The 14804-nt window shown below is 45.0% G+C and overlaps 1 gene segment (V, D, J or C); it reads right to left on the bottom strand.

Annotated features, from left to right (window-relative positions):
• Window positions 1-5698: 5698 nt before the first annotated feature.
• Window positions 5699-14804, bottom strand: LOC114909290 (immunoglobulin kappa variable 4-1-like). The segment is given in 3 exon segments: window positions 5699-5833; window positions 14069-14343; window positions 14454-14804. Coding segments are annotated over 3 exon segments (459 nt in total).

The following is a 14804-nucleotide window of genomic DNA, read 5'->3' as shown; positions in this document are numbered from 1 at the left end:
GGTTTTCTTTGTTGCTCGGATCACTTTAAGAGGAAACAAGTACCAGGTGCAGCCACTTCACTCCATTACAGGTTTCTTTAAAAGAGAAAATGATTCCTGGAAAAAGGAGTGGAAATAAAGCTCTGCACTATTTATCACTCAGTTGGTGGAATGCCTGATATTTTAACATTATGGTTTGTTTTGCAAAACTTCACTTTTACTGGTTTCACACACACACACACACACACATTTTCAGAACCGCTCGTCCCATACGAGGTCGCGGTGAACCGGAGCCTACCCGGTGACACAGGGCGTAAGGCCGGAGGGGGAGGGGACATACCCAGGACGGGACGCCAGTCTATCGCAAGGCACCCCAAGCGGGACTCGAACCCCAGACCCACCGGAAAGCAGGACTGTGGTCCAACCCACTGCACCCCCTCACATCTTGCTGGTTTCATTGGACCCAAAAGACCACTTTCATTTGCTGTTTGTTGCTGGAGCTCTGCTCTCTTATTGTCAGTTATAATAAAGACATAATAAACCCTCCGGCACCATCCCTGATCTCTGTCTGGACTCTCGACGCTGCTGCACATCACACTTGACGTAGCAGGAACGTGTGTCGTGTAAAAAAAGCGTTTTGCACAGTAATGCTTCATGCCTCCTGTTGTGAGACATCAGGTGACGGAACAACTGCAGCTCCTCGTCGTCACAACTGTGGCCTTAGTTTTCTCTCAACCATTTCTGGACACATTCTGGTTCGTTTCCAGTGAATGTAGTGAATTGGAGAATGAGAAACCAACACTAGGATGGAATAGACACTGACTGAAGCGGACTGAAGGTGACTAAAGGGGACTGAAGGTGTCGGGTCCCAGATGAGACAAAGGAATAGTGCTGGGAAACACTCTTGGCCTCCTGTCTCACTTGGTCATTTTTCATCATCAGTTTGACGTCTTCAGATGTCTTGTGGTAGAATATGGAGTCCGACAGGAAATAAAAACTATGAGGGCGCTGGATTACAATGATTTCTTAAGAATGAGAAATACGTCAACCAAACATCATAAAAAACTAAAAACATTTAATGTTTCAAAACACCAACATGTGTTTCGAATGACTTGTAGCTCACTTTGAATTTTCATTCATACATTTATTCATTACCTGCAAATGTTATGGCTACTCTTGAGATGTATGTTAATTTTCATTTAACATATTTCTGTGATCAAAAAGTTAATGTATTGTATGAAATGTAAATGTATAACATAAGAGTTAACTGCAGTGGATCTCAGGTGCAGCGGTGCGGTAACTGTACTGTGTCGCTGAGGGGGTTTTTGTACGGCTCTGTAACACTGTGTGAACACATTGCCACTATGGTAACTCTGACAGTAATAATGTCCTGCATCTTCAGCCTGGACTCCACTGATGGTCAGAGTGAAGTCAGACCCAGATCCACTGCCACTGAATCGATCTGGAATCCCTGAGTCACGGTAACTAGCGCCACCAATGAGGAGTTTAGGAGTTTCTCCAGGTTTCTGGAGGTACCAGGCTAAACATTGCTTACCACTTGATCCAGCATAGTAACAGTTACTGTACACAGCAGAACTGGTTCTACAGCTCATACTGACTGTCTGTCCTGGGAGAACAGCTGTCGCTTCAGGACTCTGAGTCACAGTGACTTGACCCCTGGATCCTGAAACAGAACAAAAAGTTATACTGACAAATGAAAAATGCAGTATATTTGATTGTTGATCAAACTGCATCTCATGTTTACACACAGAACTGTTCACCTAAAGTGTATTTTGAACCCTTTTCCTTCCCACTGACCTTGAATGAAGAGCAGAGTCCAGATGAAGGTTGTGATGAAACCCATAACTGCTGGTGACTCTCTTGCCATGAAGGACAGCTGTCAGTGTTGAAGTGTCCAACCCTGAGGACTATAAACACTCCCAGAGCGCTGAAGCATGTGCTGTCAATGCAAAGTGTTTCTCTATGCAAATCCATGTGAACACACACTGTCACACATGCGGTGCTGTGAACACAACCTTGACATCTTGACACACGGCTGTATGAGAACACATTGAGAACACATTGTACACTTGGCCATGGAAAGACTGAAACAGATGCTCCATAAACTGAGCCATACAATGTCTGTAACTAGCTGTCAACGAAACATCCATTTTCACCAGGACTCACTATATCTGGAATGGTGTCAGAATTACTGTGGCGCAAGAAAGAAGGATTTTGGGAAACGACACAGCTGAACCAGCCAGAAACCGTGGACTCTGAGAAACAAATTGGTGTTAATCATTTTCATGATATCAAAAATAAACAAATTTTTGGATAATAGGAGGGAGGACAGATGGGTGTATTGAAGAAGATGATCCTGAGGATGGATGGATGGATGGATGGATGGATGGATGGATATCTTCTATCAGCAGCTGAGAGGATGTAAGTGCCTTTTACCTTTAACAGAATAGAGGGAACGACAACTAGAAGAATGTGATGACCATGTTTACTGAATACAGGTGGTCCCCGATTTACGATGGGGTTACGTTCCCCGAAACCCAACATAAGTCAAAAATGCATTAAATACAGATAATACACACCTCTGTATGTCTGACTGCGAGATGCAGAGTCTTCTGATGTTCTATCACCAGCTCACCATCGTAAAGTCGATTGTAAAATTGCAAGTTGAAAGACCAATGATGCAGCAATATCTCATGTCTATATATTTATAACAATATATATTTAAATATATAACATATACACTCATATCCTTGAAGTATTTCATATTACAGTAGAGTATAGATTCATCTTTGTCGTTTTTACTTCCGTTCTGGTCAGCTTGGTACTTGGGATCTTTCCTTCTCAGGTGATCAGAAAGGTCTTTCAGTTTCACTTGTTTCAACTAAATGTGTCTTTTCCTTCCTTTGAGAATAATAGAGAGAAAAAAATAATATGTACAATGTGTATCAGACAGAGCCCTAGGTGTTGGACATGCAGTAAAGGGTCTATTATCTGAATTTCAATCATCCCAACCGTCAGTTATCAGATCCGCAATCCCCCCCCCCCCCCCCCCCCCCCCAAAAAAAAAAAATTGCAGTACTGTACTCAGTGTGCATCCATCCATCTTCCTCCGCTTTTATCCGGGACCAGGTCGCGGGGGCAGCAGTCCGAGCAGAGTCCTCCAGACTTCCCTCTCCCCGCACACCTCCTCCAGTTCCTCTGGGGGAACCCCAAGGCGTTCCCAGGCCAGCTGGGAGACGTAGTCTCTCCAACGTGTCCTGGGTCTGCCCCGAGGCCTCCTCCCAGTGGGACAAGCCCGGAGCACCTCCCCAGGGAGGCGTCCAGGAGGCATCCGGAACAGATGCCCGAGCCACCTCAACTGGCTCCTCTCGATGCGGAGGAGCAGCGGCTCTACTCCGAGCTCCTCCCGGGTGACTGAGCTCCTCACCCTATCCCTAAGGGTGCGCCCAGCCACTCTGCGGAGGAAACTCATTTCTGCCGCTTGTATCCGCGATCTCATTCTTTCGGTCATGATCCAGAGTTCATGACCATAGGTGAGGGTAGGAACGTAGATCGACCGGTAAATTGAGAGCTTCGCCTTACGACTCAGCTCCCTCTTCACCACAACAGACCGGTACAATGACCGCATTACTGCGGACGCCGCACCGATCCGTCCGTCAACCTGCCGCTCCATTTTTCCCTCACTCGTGAACAAGACCCCGAGATACTTAAACTCCTCCACTTGAGGGAGCAACTCCCCCCTAACCCAGAGGGGGCAATCCACCTTTTTCCGACTGAGAACCATGGCCTCGGATTTGGAGGTGCTGATTCTCATCCCCGCCGCTTCGCACTCGGCTGCAAACCTCCCCAGTGCACGCTGCAAGTCTTGACTTGATGAAGCCAACAGGACCACATCGTCCGCAAAAAGCAGAGACGACATCTTGCTGGCCACCAAAACAGACACCCTCCGTTCCATGGCTGTACCTAGAAATTCTGTCCATGAAGATAATGAACAGAATCGGTGACAAAGGGCAGCCCTGGCGGAGTCCAACATGCACCGGGAACAGGTCTGACTTACTGCCGGCAATGCGAACCAAGCTCCTGCTCCGGTCATACAGGGAACGAACAGCCCGTAGCAACGAGCCCCGAACCCCATAATCCCGAAGTACCCCCCACAGGATGCCACGAGGGACACGGTCGAATGTCTTCTCCAGGTCCACAAAACACATATGGACTGGTTGGGCAAACTCGCACGAACCCTCCAGCACCCTAGTGAGGGTATAGAGCTGGTCCAGTGTTCCATGGCCAGGGCGAAAACCACATTGCTCCTCCTGAATCCGAGGTTCGACTATCGGTCGGATTCTCCTTTCCAGTACCCTGGCATAGACTTTCCCAGGGAGGCTAAGGAGTGTGATCCCCCTGTAGTTGGAACACAATCTCCGGTCCCCCTTCTTAAAAAGAGGGACCACCACCCCGGTCTGCTAGTCCAGAGGCACCGTTCCTGAACTCCACGCGATGCTGCAGAGGCGTGTCAGCCAAGACAGCCCCACAACATCCAGAGACTTGAGAAACTCGGAGCGGATCTCATCCACCCCCGGAGCCTTGCCACCGAGGAGTTTTTTGACTACCTCAGCAACTTCAGCCAGGGTAATGGACGAGTCCCCCTCCAAGTCCTCAGCCTCCGCTTCCTCTACGGAAGGCGTGTCGGAGGGATTGAGGAGATCCTCAAAGTACTCCTTCCACCCGCCCGAGGACATCCTCAGCTGAGGTCAGCAGCGCACCACTGAATCCAACTCAGTGTGCAGTTGTTTTTATTCCTGTTTATGTAAAAAAGTGTGAATTATAGTGGAAGCCATGTGAAATAATTGTCAGTTCAAAATAAATATTGAATAATGTTTTGGTTATTATTCACAAACCATTTCTGAGATCACTTTTTAAATTATACCTGATGTTTCAAAAAACTGTAGTAATAACTTTGTGTACAACTAGTTACAGGCCTATTTACACTTTGTTTCATACAAACTGGGTATTATCATGTATGTTTTATTTTCCAAACCATTTGATTACCCAATCCAATTTCGGGCCCGATTAGTTCAGGTAATAGACACTCTACTGTATTTTTACCACACAGATACACAATTTTCTGCAACCTGACAAAACGAAGCACACAAAAGGTTCCCCTCCAGTCCAGAAGTCCCCTTCTGCTTTTTCCTGTCGAATCACTTCTGCAGTCATTTCACAGATTCCAGACACTTTACCACATTTCCCTGATGGAGATGTGATCGGCGAAGGACAAGTCGGCGAGTTCTCCTGGACCCCCCGCTGGTCAGAACCACTTGTCCCATACGGGGTCACAGGGAACCAGAGCCTACCCAGTAACACAGGGCATAAGGCCAGAGGGGGAGGGGACACACCCAGGACAGGACACCAGTCCATCACAAGGCACCCCAAGCAGGACTCAAACCACAGACCCACTGAAGAGCAGGACCCAGTCCAACCCACTGCGCCACCACGCCCCCCAAAGACAAAACAGTTGAGCAGATTGTTTCTGTTCTTGCACTTTACCAGTTTACACAATAATGATCATCTTCCTCAGCAACACCCAAAGTGCAGTTTATAAATTTCTGAGATTAAGAATTGAACAATATATGGTAATAATATTAAATAAATTATTTAAAAAGTTTTCAACCCGTTTCCCAATCAGCAGCTGCAGTGGCTCTCAGCTGCAGCAGTGCGGTAACTGTACTGTGTGTCTCTGGGGGGGTTTTTGTACGGCTCTATAACACTGTGTGAACACACGGACATTATTAGGGTAATGAAAACTCTGACAGTAATAATGTCCTGCATCTTCAGCCTGGACTCCACTGATGGTCAGAGTGAAGTCGGTCCCAGATCCACTGCCACTGAATCGATCTGGAATCCCTGACTCACGGGATGTAACACGATAGATGAGGAGTTTAGGAGCTTCTCCAGATTTCAGAAGGTACCAGGAGAGACATGGTGGGCTACACCCAGTCAGAGGAGTACTGGCTTTACAGCTCATACTGACTGTCTGTCCTGGGAGAACAGCGGTCGCTTCAGGACTCTGAGTCACAGTGATTTGACCTCCACAATCTGAAAGGAAGACAGGTTATTAATATTGGACCATATTGCTAAATCAACATTCTATCATTTTGTACATTTGTAGTACAATTGTAAAATTAAAAAATAAACAGAAAAAATTACATGAATATCTGAAACCAAAAGAAAAAAACGACCTTTAATGCAGAGTGTGAGCAAAACTGCCCAGATGAAGATACTGGAAGAACTCATTGTTGTTGTAGGTCCTGCTGGTGTGAAGGACAGCAGTGAGTCACAAAGTGTGAAATTCACAGCACTATAAACACTCCCAGAGCACTGAAGCATGTGGCTCCTCATGCAAATTATACAGTTTTGAAATTATATACTATAAAAGACAGACAGACAAATGGAAAGAAAGAAAGAAAGAAAGAAAGAAAGAAAGAAAGAAGGAAAAAGAAAGCCACAGAACAGCAGAAGAAATGGAGAAAACCAAACAAAAATAGGAAGAAGGCTGTTTTAAATTAAAAAAAAAATCATCAGTTACCAGAAAATATTCTGTGATAAACCACCAGTGTGACTGTCCCACCATAGGAGTTCTCCCCAAATCTCTCCAGTCCTTCAGACCAGCTGCTCACATGTCCACACTGATAACTGGCAGAAGCTGGACGTCATTAATGTGGTTGGACAGTGGCGGGCAGTGGACAGGTGTCCAGCAACCCTCCTTGTTCTTCTTCATCCCTCTCCCGAGCATTGGCCTCACCCCAGAAAAGTTGACAGATAACAGCCATGGCAAGATGGCTGTAGTTTACCGGCAGGTTAGGGTTACGGGTTCGGGGTGAGGGTCAGGGTCATGTAAGGATTAGGGTTTATGTTAAGGTTGGAGTTAGGGTTTGGTTTGGTTAGGTTAAGTTCAGGTTAGGGCTAGGTTGAGGACAATTATGGGCTTTGTGTACACAATTGTGTTTTGGTTGCTCTGGCAACACCGTTCTGTCCTCCAGGTTGTAACATATCCCTTTTGTTTTAAGTGTGTTTGTGTGTGGTGGTGTGTTGCTGGTTAAAGGAGTGTTGGTGGGAGGTGTGTAAAACCGTTGTGTATGTGTGTTTGCGTATGGCATGTCCAGCTGTGTTTGAAAGGTAGAGCAAGATTCCCATGTGTTGTTAGAGGATATGTTGTTAATTTTTGGGGGGTTATGTCTCCACCTTGTGGGTCTCTCTAACTCAGAACTGCTGAAACTCTGTCCACATGTATAAAGGGTCTGAAAACTCGCCTTCTATCCTTCTGGCCTCTACTCTCAAACCTCTCCATGTACTACGGAGAACAGAGGACACGGAGGAGGCTGGACCCAAGTGCAGGATCGTTTATTCAGAACCAAGGTATGAGACGTGTTCTCATGGTTGTGGACGGGCGAATGTTCAGTCGACCGGCGAACTGGACAGTGGTGAGGATCCAAAATCGTGGTCGGGGGACAAGGCTTGTAGTCGTTACCAAGGAAACATGTAAGGGGACTGGGAACCGATGAGGAACAGGTCATGGGAAAACAAGGGCGAGGTAGGTTGTAGTGTGCAGACAGGATGGTTGTCTCAATGAGATTCCGCAACTGGGAAGAGGCTGAGAAGTGTCTCCTATAGCTGAGTGGTTTGACTGATGATGCCAGGTGCTCCAGGCTGAGGTGTGGGAATGGTTGTGACATCATCTAATGCAGAATGTCAGTGTACATCTTGTGTTTGACCTGCCAGAACATCACCAAGTGTCCCATCCCCTCCACCCGTCTTTCTTCACTGGTTTCCTATAGTGGCCTGTATCACATCCAAGATGCTGCTTACAGCTGACCAGGATCAGCACCCTGGTACCTACAGTACTGGTCAATCCCAACCGGAAGCACTCAGCCCCCACCCCCCCACCTCTCACCACTTGCTTGTTCCACTCAGAAGAAGCAAAAAATCCAAAGTGCTTCTCGACACACAGTGAGAGACGTTGAACCAAACGGTTCAAAAATGGTGTCACTTCTGACTGCTCCTTGAGTTGCTCCTGCTCCCAGGAAGAGAAGAGCAGGAGTTTGAAAAGGATGAGTCATATAAGTAGGAGCATGGAGACTCTAGTCTTCATTCAAGGTCAGTGGAAAGGAAAAGAGTTCAAAATACATTTTAGCTGAACTGAACAGTTCTGTGAGCAAATATGAGATAGAGTTTGATCAAAATCAAATATACTGCATTTTTCATTTATCAATATAACTATTTGTTCTGTTTCAGGATCCAGGGGTCAAATCACTGTGACTCAGAGTCCTGAAGCGACAGCTGTTCTCCCAGGACAGACATTCAGTATGAGCTGTAGAACCAGTTCTGATGGGGAGAGTAGCAGTTACTATGCTGGATCATATGATAAGCAGTGTTTAGCCTGGTACCTTCAGAAATCTGGAGAAGCTCCTAAACTCCTCATCTACTCAGGAAGTTACCGTGAGTCAGGGATTCCAGGTCGATTCAGTGGCAGTGGATCTGGGACCGACTTCACTCTGACCATCAGTGGAGTCCAGGCTGAAGATGCAGGACATTATTACTGTCCGAGTTGGCACATCATCAGCAGTAACTGGGTGGCCACACAGTGTTATAGAGCCGTACAAAACCCCCCCCCCAGACACACAGTACAGTTACTGCACTGCTGCAGCTGAGAGCCACTGCAGTTGATATGGGGAGGAGGGGTGGTAAAGACATCACCATTATAAAGCAGATGAGAGCTATAAACACTTTTGAGGACATATTAAAGATGCCAGAAATGTTCTATTTCCATTAAAGAAGCAATGGATCCACTTTGCACACACAGCACATATAACTGAAAACTGAAATGCCTGTGAATGTACAGTATCATGGAGGTTCTAGAGGGACTTCAGAGACACTATTCGATCCACAATGACACAAGAAGTGCAAGAGGCTGTTGGGTTCGCAGAATAACTGCTCTCTCAACACTCAGACAGGAATGGAAACACTTGACTGTTATTCCCTGAGTCTCTCCTGATCCCAGAGCGTCTCTCAGACACCACCATGACCAAGTACATGGAGTCAAACAAGGTCCTACAGTCCATCAGTGGCACCTTCTTAAAATGTGAAAAGCACAGCAGAAAGTAGGTGTTGATGGTAATCATTTCTTCCTTTATGAAAAAAACACAGTGTACACACACACACACACACACACATTTTCAGAACCGCTTGTCCCTTATGGGGTCACAGAGCCCACCCGGCAACACAGGGCGTAAGGCCGGAGGGGGAAGGGGACACACCCAGGACGGGACGCCAGTCCGCCACAAGGCACCCCAAGCGGGACTTGAACCCCAGACCCACCGGAGAGCAGGACTGCGGTCCAACCCACTGCGCCACCGCACCCCCTCTAAAAACACCGTAATTTAATAAAACAATATTAAAGTCAAATTCAACAGAAAATGAATTTCCACATAAAACAAGGAGAAAAAAATCCCTTATTGTCACTTTTACACAGGAACCAACCCTCGATAGGAAGTACAGAAGTGATTGTGACAGATGGTGCAAATTTATGGAGCAGTTAGGAAATCAGAAGAGAAGTTGGTCCAAGAGGGATATGTTTGGGTCCCTTCTTGAATGGTGAAAGGGATTCAGCAGTTATGAAGGGCAGAGGGTTTTTTGTTTTTACTGCATCAGTGCCAAAAGCTTTGAGACCTTCCTGGCTTTCGATTTTCGATGTCTTGTGTGTGAGACCACAAAGCAGCCAGGTGGAGGGAAATAGTGGTCATGTTGAGGTGAAAGGGGTGCATCCTGCATCCTCTGACTGTCTTGTACATTAACTCTTCCCTCTAAAATCACCTGGATTTACCTTGTCCGGTCAGAATTACATTACAGTTACTCCTTTAGCTGACACTTTCTCCAAATAAACTTACAGTTTCAAGCAACTTACCATTTTTACCAATTTATACAGCTGGGTGATTTTACTGGAGCAGTTCAGGATTAGTACCTTCCTCAAGGGTGTTACAGCTGGAGGTGGGATTTAAACCTGCAACCTTATTATTATAATGTAGTTAATTAGGGTAAAAGGGAGTAAAGTGATATCTAGAGGAGCTCAGCACACACACACACACACAGACACATTGACTGAAACTGCTTGTCTTTTGAATCATTATCGTAATGAGTTTTATTGGCCAAGTGTCCTGATGCACACATACAATTTGCTGTGGTTCTAGATGCTTCCAATATTTACAGACAAAAAACAGCTGACACAGAATTACGGAATAAACACACACACACACACATTTTCAGAACCGCTTGTCCCTTACGGGGTCACGGGGAACCGGAGCCTACCCGGCAACACAGGGCGTAAGGCCGGAGGGGGAAGGGGACACACCCAGGACAGGACACCAGTCTGCCACAAGGCACCCCAAGCGGGACTTGAACCCCAGACCCACCGAAGAGCAGGACTGTGGTCCAACCCACTGCGCCACCGCACCCCCTGCTCACAGAATAAATAAATAACATATTTACAGAGTATACAAACATGAGAGTATAAATAAATTTTAAACAAATATACACACACACTTTCAGAACCGCTTGTCCCATACGGGGTCACGGGGAACCAGAGCCTACCCGGCAACACAGGGCATAAGGCCGGAGGGGGAAGGGGACACACCCAGGACGGGACGCCAATCCCTCACAAGAGACCCCAAGCAGGACTTGAACCCCAGACCCACCGAAAAGCAGGACTGTGGTCCAACCCACTGCGCCACCGCACCCCCTGCTCACGGAATAAATAAATAACATATTTACAGAGTATACAAACATGAGAGTATAAATAAATTTTAAACAAATATACATAAAGTATAAATTTATTTGTTATGTTTGACACAAGCAGGCTAGAGACAGGTAGGTAGTGAACTCAGTTGCAGGTTGGTTTTAATCTTTCAGCAAGGTTCGTAGGACTGGACATAAATGAAATCAAGGACAGGCGGGCGAAGGTCTTGCAAGGCACGAACGTCACAATACAGGCAATCCAAAAGTTAGTAGTCAGGGAGAACGTGCGAGAGTCAGAAACCAGGAACACGGGAACAAGCGGCAAAGACGCTGATACTGCAAAACCACAAAGGTGTTTGCAAGAATCCGCATCACAGCATGGACTCAGAGCTCCTTATATCCCAGTGGTTCAATTAACCGCAGGTGCTTCGCTCGTTCCCAGGCCCAGGGGAGTGACATTATTACAGTATAACTAGTTAAATAAAATATATATAATATAAATGAAATAGTGTAAATTAATTAGAGAGTATAAATAAATTTCTTTTAGATGACGCAGTGTTGTGTGACTCGTAATGTGACAGTAAAATGAGGGTAAAATGAGGGTCAGGAAGCACAGTGAGCACTCAAAGACGCACTGGGGGTTTTTGTGCGGCTCCTCAACCACTTTCACTCACTGTGGTGGACTTTCGGTAGCGGCACCCGGATCGATGTTGGCAGTAAGTATTTTTACACACCTTCTCCTATATACAGCACTGTGTCTTGTTTTAATACATCTGTTTTAGTGTCGCTTCTCACTTTTCTTTAAAATAAATATAAGGATTGTTATTTTTTATGTGAGAATTTTCTACTTTTTCCCGTCGTTCTGCAGTTAATTTGTTCAGATGAAAACAGTTTTCTCATAATTTGAAGAAGAAAGTTTGTCAAGGAAGAAGTGGATAACCCAGTTCACATGTTATTTTAAATCCTCATGTTAACAAAAATAGACGCACAGGTGTGATTCTTCTCTTTTACCCGCCAGTCAGGAGAGTAAATTAGAATTTACCATGAAAAGCAGGTAAACACAGTACATTCACGGTACACCGAGCCTCTGAGGAGGTTTTTGTACGAGCACAAATAGACTCTGAATCACTGTGGGTCACATTCGGCGGAGGAACCAGGCTGGATGTTGGAAGTAAGAGCTTTTTATTCGCTGTTATACCCTGAACACTGTACAATAATTAATGTAAATGATTTTATTCAACCTGCACATTTCTGTTCTCCTGCTCAGTGTCTGAATTGAGTGTTTTCAGCTGTTTCAGTGGAAGTTAGTTGTTACACTGAACTTTGGTTTAAGAAAACAGCTTCAAATCATGGTTAATAATGATGGTAAATTATGAAGGTAAATGATGATATAAATAAATGTCAAAACTCCTAATGAGTTCATAACAGCGATAAGATGCATCTTTAACATGTTTGTTTACTGCGGAATTTTTTTTACCGTTTTAAGTGCATTTCCTTCCTCTAATTCTTTGCAGGTTATTGTAACCGAGCATTCTTGTCGGGTTCGCCGAGACCGTTAGGGCTTCAGAAAATAACAAACGGTGCCCGTCCGTCCGGGTTGGTTTCCAACACCTTCGAAATCTTTATTGGATGCCACACACACGTGTATAACTTATAAGAAGACTTGCTGATGCGCTCCAGTGCGCATGTACAGATTCCAGCCTATAGCAAAGCCCGAGGGGAGAAAAGACTCATCATACACACATACATATGCATCACTAGTAAACAGTCTCCCAGTGTCACCACATCCAAAATTAAATGTTTTACATTATTAATTAATATCACAGTGTAGTTTTCTGGCGTTTTCGTTAGCTGTTGACGAAGCGAAGGTACCGACATTACTGATAGATACGGCGCATCTAGCCATTTTTTAAGAGGTGTGAAGGCAGACTTGTCTGTCAGGAGCTCTTGGATGTGGTCGTTATGCACGGAACGACAACAGGGAGGGACATCTACACTGCGGTGGAGAAGTGAAGTCCATCAGTAAAATGAAATTTTACGAATGAAATGATCTTTGATGTATAAGTAACGATTTTTTCTTAACTTCATGAATTAATTTAATTTAGAATATCACAGAGAAATCGTGTGCTCAAAGCACAAGCATGTGTTTTTGTTACCACATTTATTTTTTAAATAAACTGTACAATAGTTGTACACTTGAATACACTTTGTCATTATTTGTCCTGGGCTTCTACTTTCAAAGCTAGGTATTAACTGAGTTTTTACCAAAACCAGCAGTAATCGAATGCAGAGGTAATTATGCAATGTAATAAGAGTAGATACATTCATATACTATATATAGTCTTACAGTTACAACCGGCCCTTTGAGAGCAACCATGATGTTGATGTGGCCTGGGATGAAATTGAGTTTGACACCCCTGATTTAGTGGATGTGTAACTTCCTTATGTGGTCAATAAGAACTTCATCACTGAGAACATCAAAAAATTGACATCATCTATATGTTAAAACAGCATCATTGTCAGGAAAAAATTTGTTCAGTTATTTATAAAAAGGAGTAAATCCTTCCTATGTGTGCTTGTGGAATGTCTGCACTTCCAGTAACTTTACTATAGGAACTGCCGTGGTGTGTTCCGGAAGGAAGTTGACGGACCCAAGTGCTTAGCAAAAGGGCTTTATTATAGAAAATCCAAGAATCGTTGTCACGGGACAGGCAAAGTCTCCGAGGCACGATCCTCACAGAACGGGAAAGCCGAAAGGTGAGGTCGATAAACAGGTCGATGATCACAAATCACAACGAGTCGAGGAGGACAAAGGAGTGGGACAAGGGAACCGGGAAGAGGACGTGAGGGTAAGGAAGATGCTAAGGCTCAGCAAGGTTCCGTGCTAGATCTTGCTCTGCCGCAGCCTTTCATGCGTCTGTCTGCGCCGAGCCCCAGGTGTACCTCGTTGCTCTGGCGACGTGGGCGTGGCATGAACACTGTCTTCAATTCAGTGCTCTGTGCATACAGAATGGATAAACTGCTTCTTTCATAAAAATACATACTTTTTATTATCTTAAATATGACCTTCAAAGAAAGTTGTTTTTTATTTTACTTGATCTACTTTACCATTATAAAGTTGTTACCTTCCTGCTCAGCAGCAGCAAGGAGTTCCAGGTGCAACAGTGCGGTAACTGTACTGTGTGTCTGGGGGGTTTTTGTACGGCTCTAATACACTGTGTGAACAGATCCACACTATTAATGTAGTGGTAACTCTGACAGTAATATATCCTGCATCTTCAGCCTGGACTCCACTGATGGTCAGAGTGAAGTCGGACCCAGATCCACTGCCACTGAATCGATCTGGAATCCCTGACTGACGGGTAGCAGCATAGTAAATGAGGAGTTTAGGAGCTTCTCCAGGTTTCTGAAGGTACCAGTTCATACAAGGGTTGGAATTAGATGAACCACACTTATCAAAAACACCCTGGTTGGTTTTACAGTTGATTGTGACCGTCTGTCCTGGAAGAACAGTTTTGACCTCAGGAGTCTGAGTCACTGTGACTTGACCTCTGGATTCTAAGGAATGTGAGAGAAATTAAATTGTTACTGTACAGGTATTAAAGTTCTGAAAACATGTTCATGACGAGAGAAAATGACAGAGATGTCAGTCATACTTTGCTCCTTACCATCAATGAAAAATCCAAGTATCCCAATAAAAACGGCGATAAAGGACATTGTAGTTTCTTGTTCTGTCGCCACGAAGCACAGCTGTCAGTCACGACGTGTCGAACCCTGAGGACTATAAACACCACCGGGGTGCTGAAGCATGTGCTGTCAATGCAAAGTACCTCCTCATGCAAAACACTTACGAAAACCTGTCAATTTCCGTGATTTAAAAGTTTGCTGCTTTGTTTTTACTCTGCACTTCCCAGCATCGTTTAGAACAACATGTTTGGGTTTCTCAGTTTTGCAGTTTATCAATACATGGGATTGTGACAACAGGGAAGAGTTTGAAAGTAATGCCTTTTTTCAACCTT

Source organism: Scleropages formosus, chromosome 21 (genome assembly GCF_900964775.1).
Source record: "Scleropages formosus chromosome 21, fSclFor1.1, whole genome shotgun sequence".
Lineage (NCBI taxonomy): Eukaryota > Metazoa > Chordata > Actinopteri > Osteoglossiformes > Osteoglossidae > Scleropages > Scleropages formosus.
The sequence above is the reverse complement of the archived record's forward strand: the minus strand, read 5'-3'. Positions and strand labels throughout refer to the sequence as shown.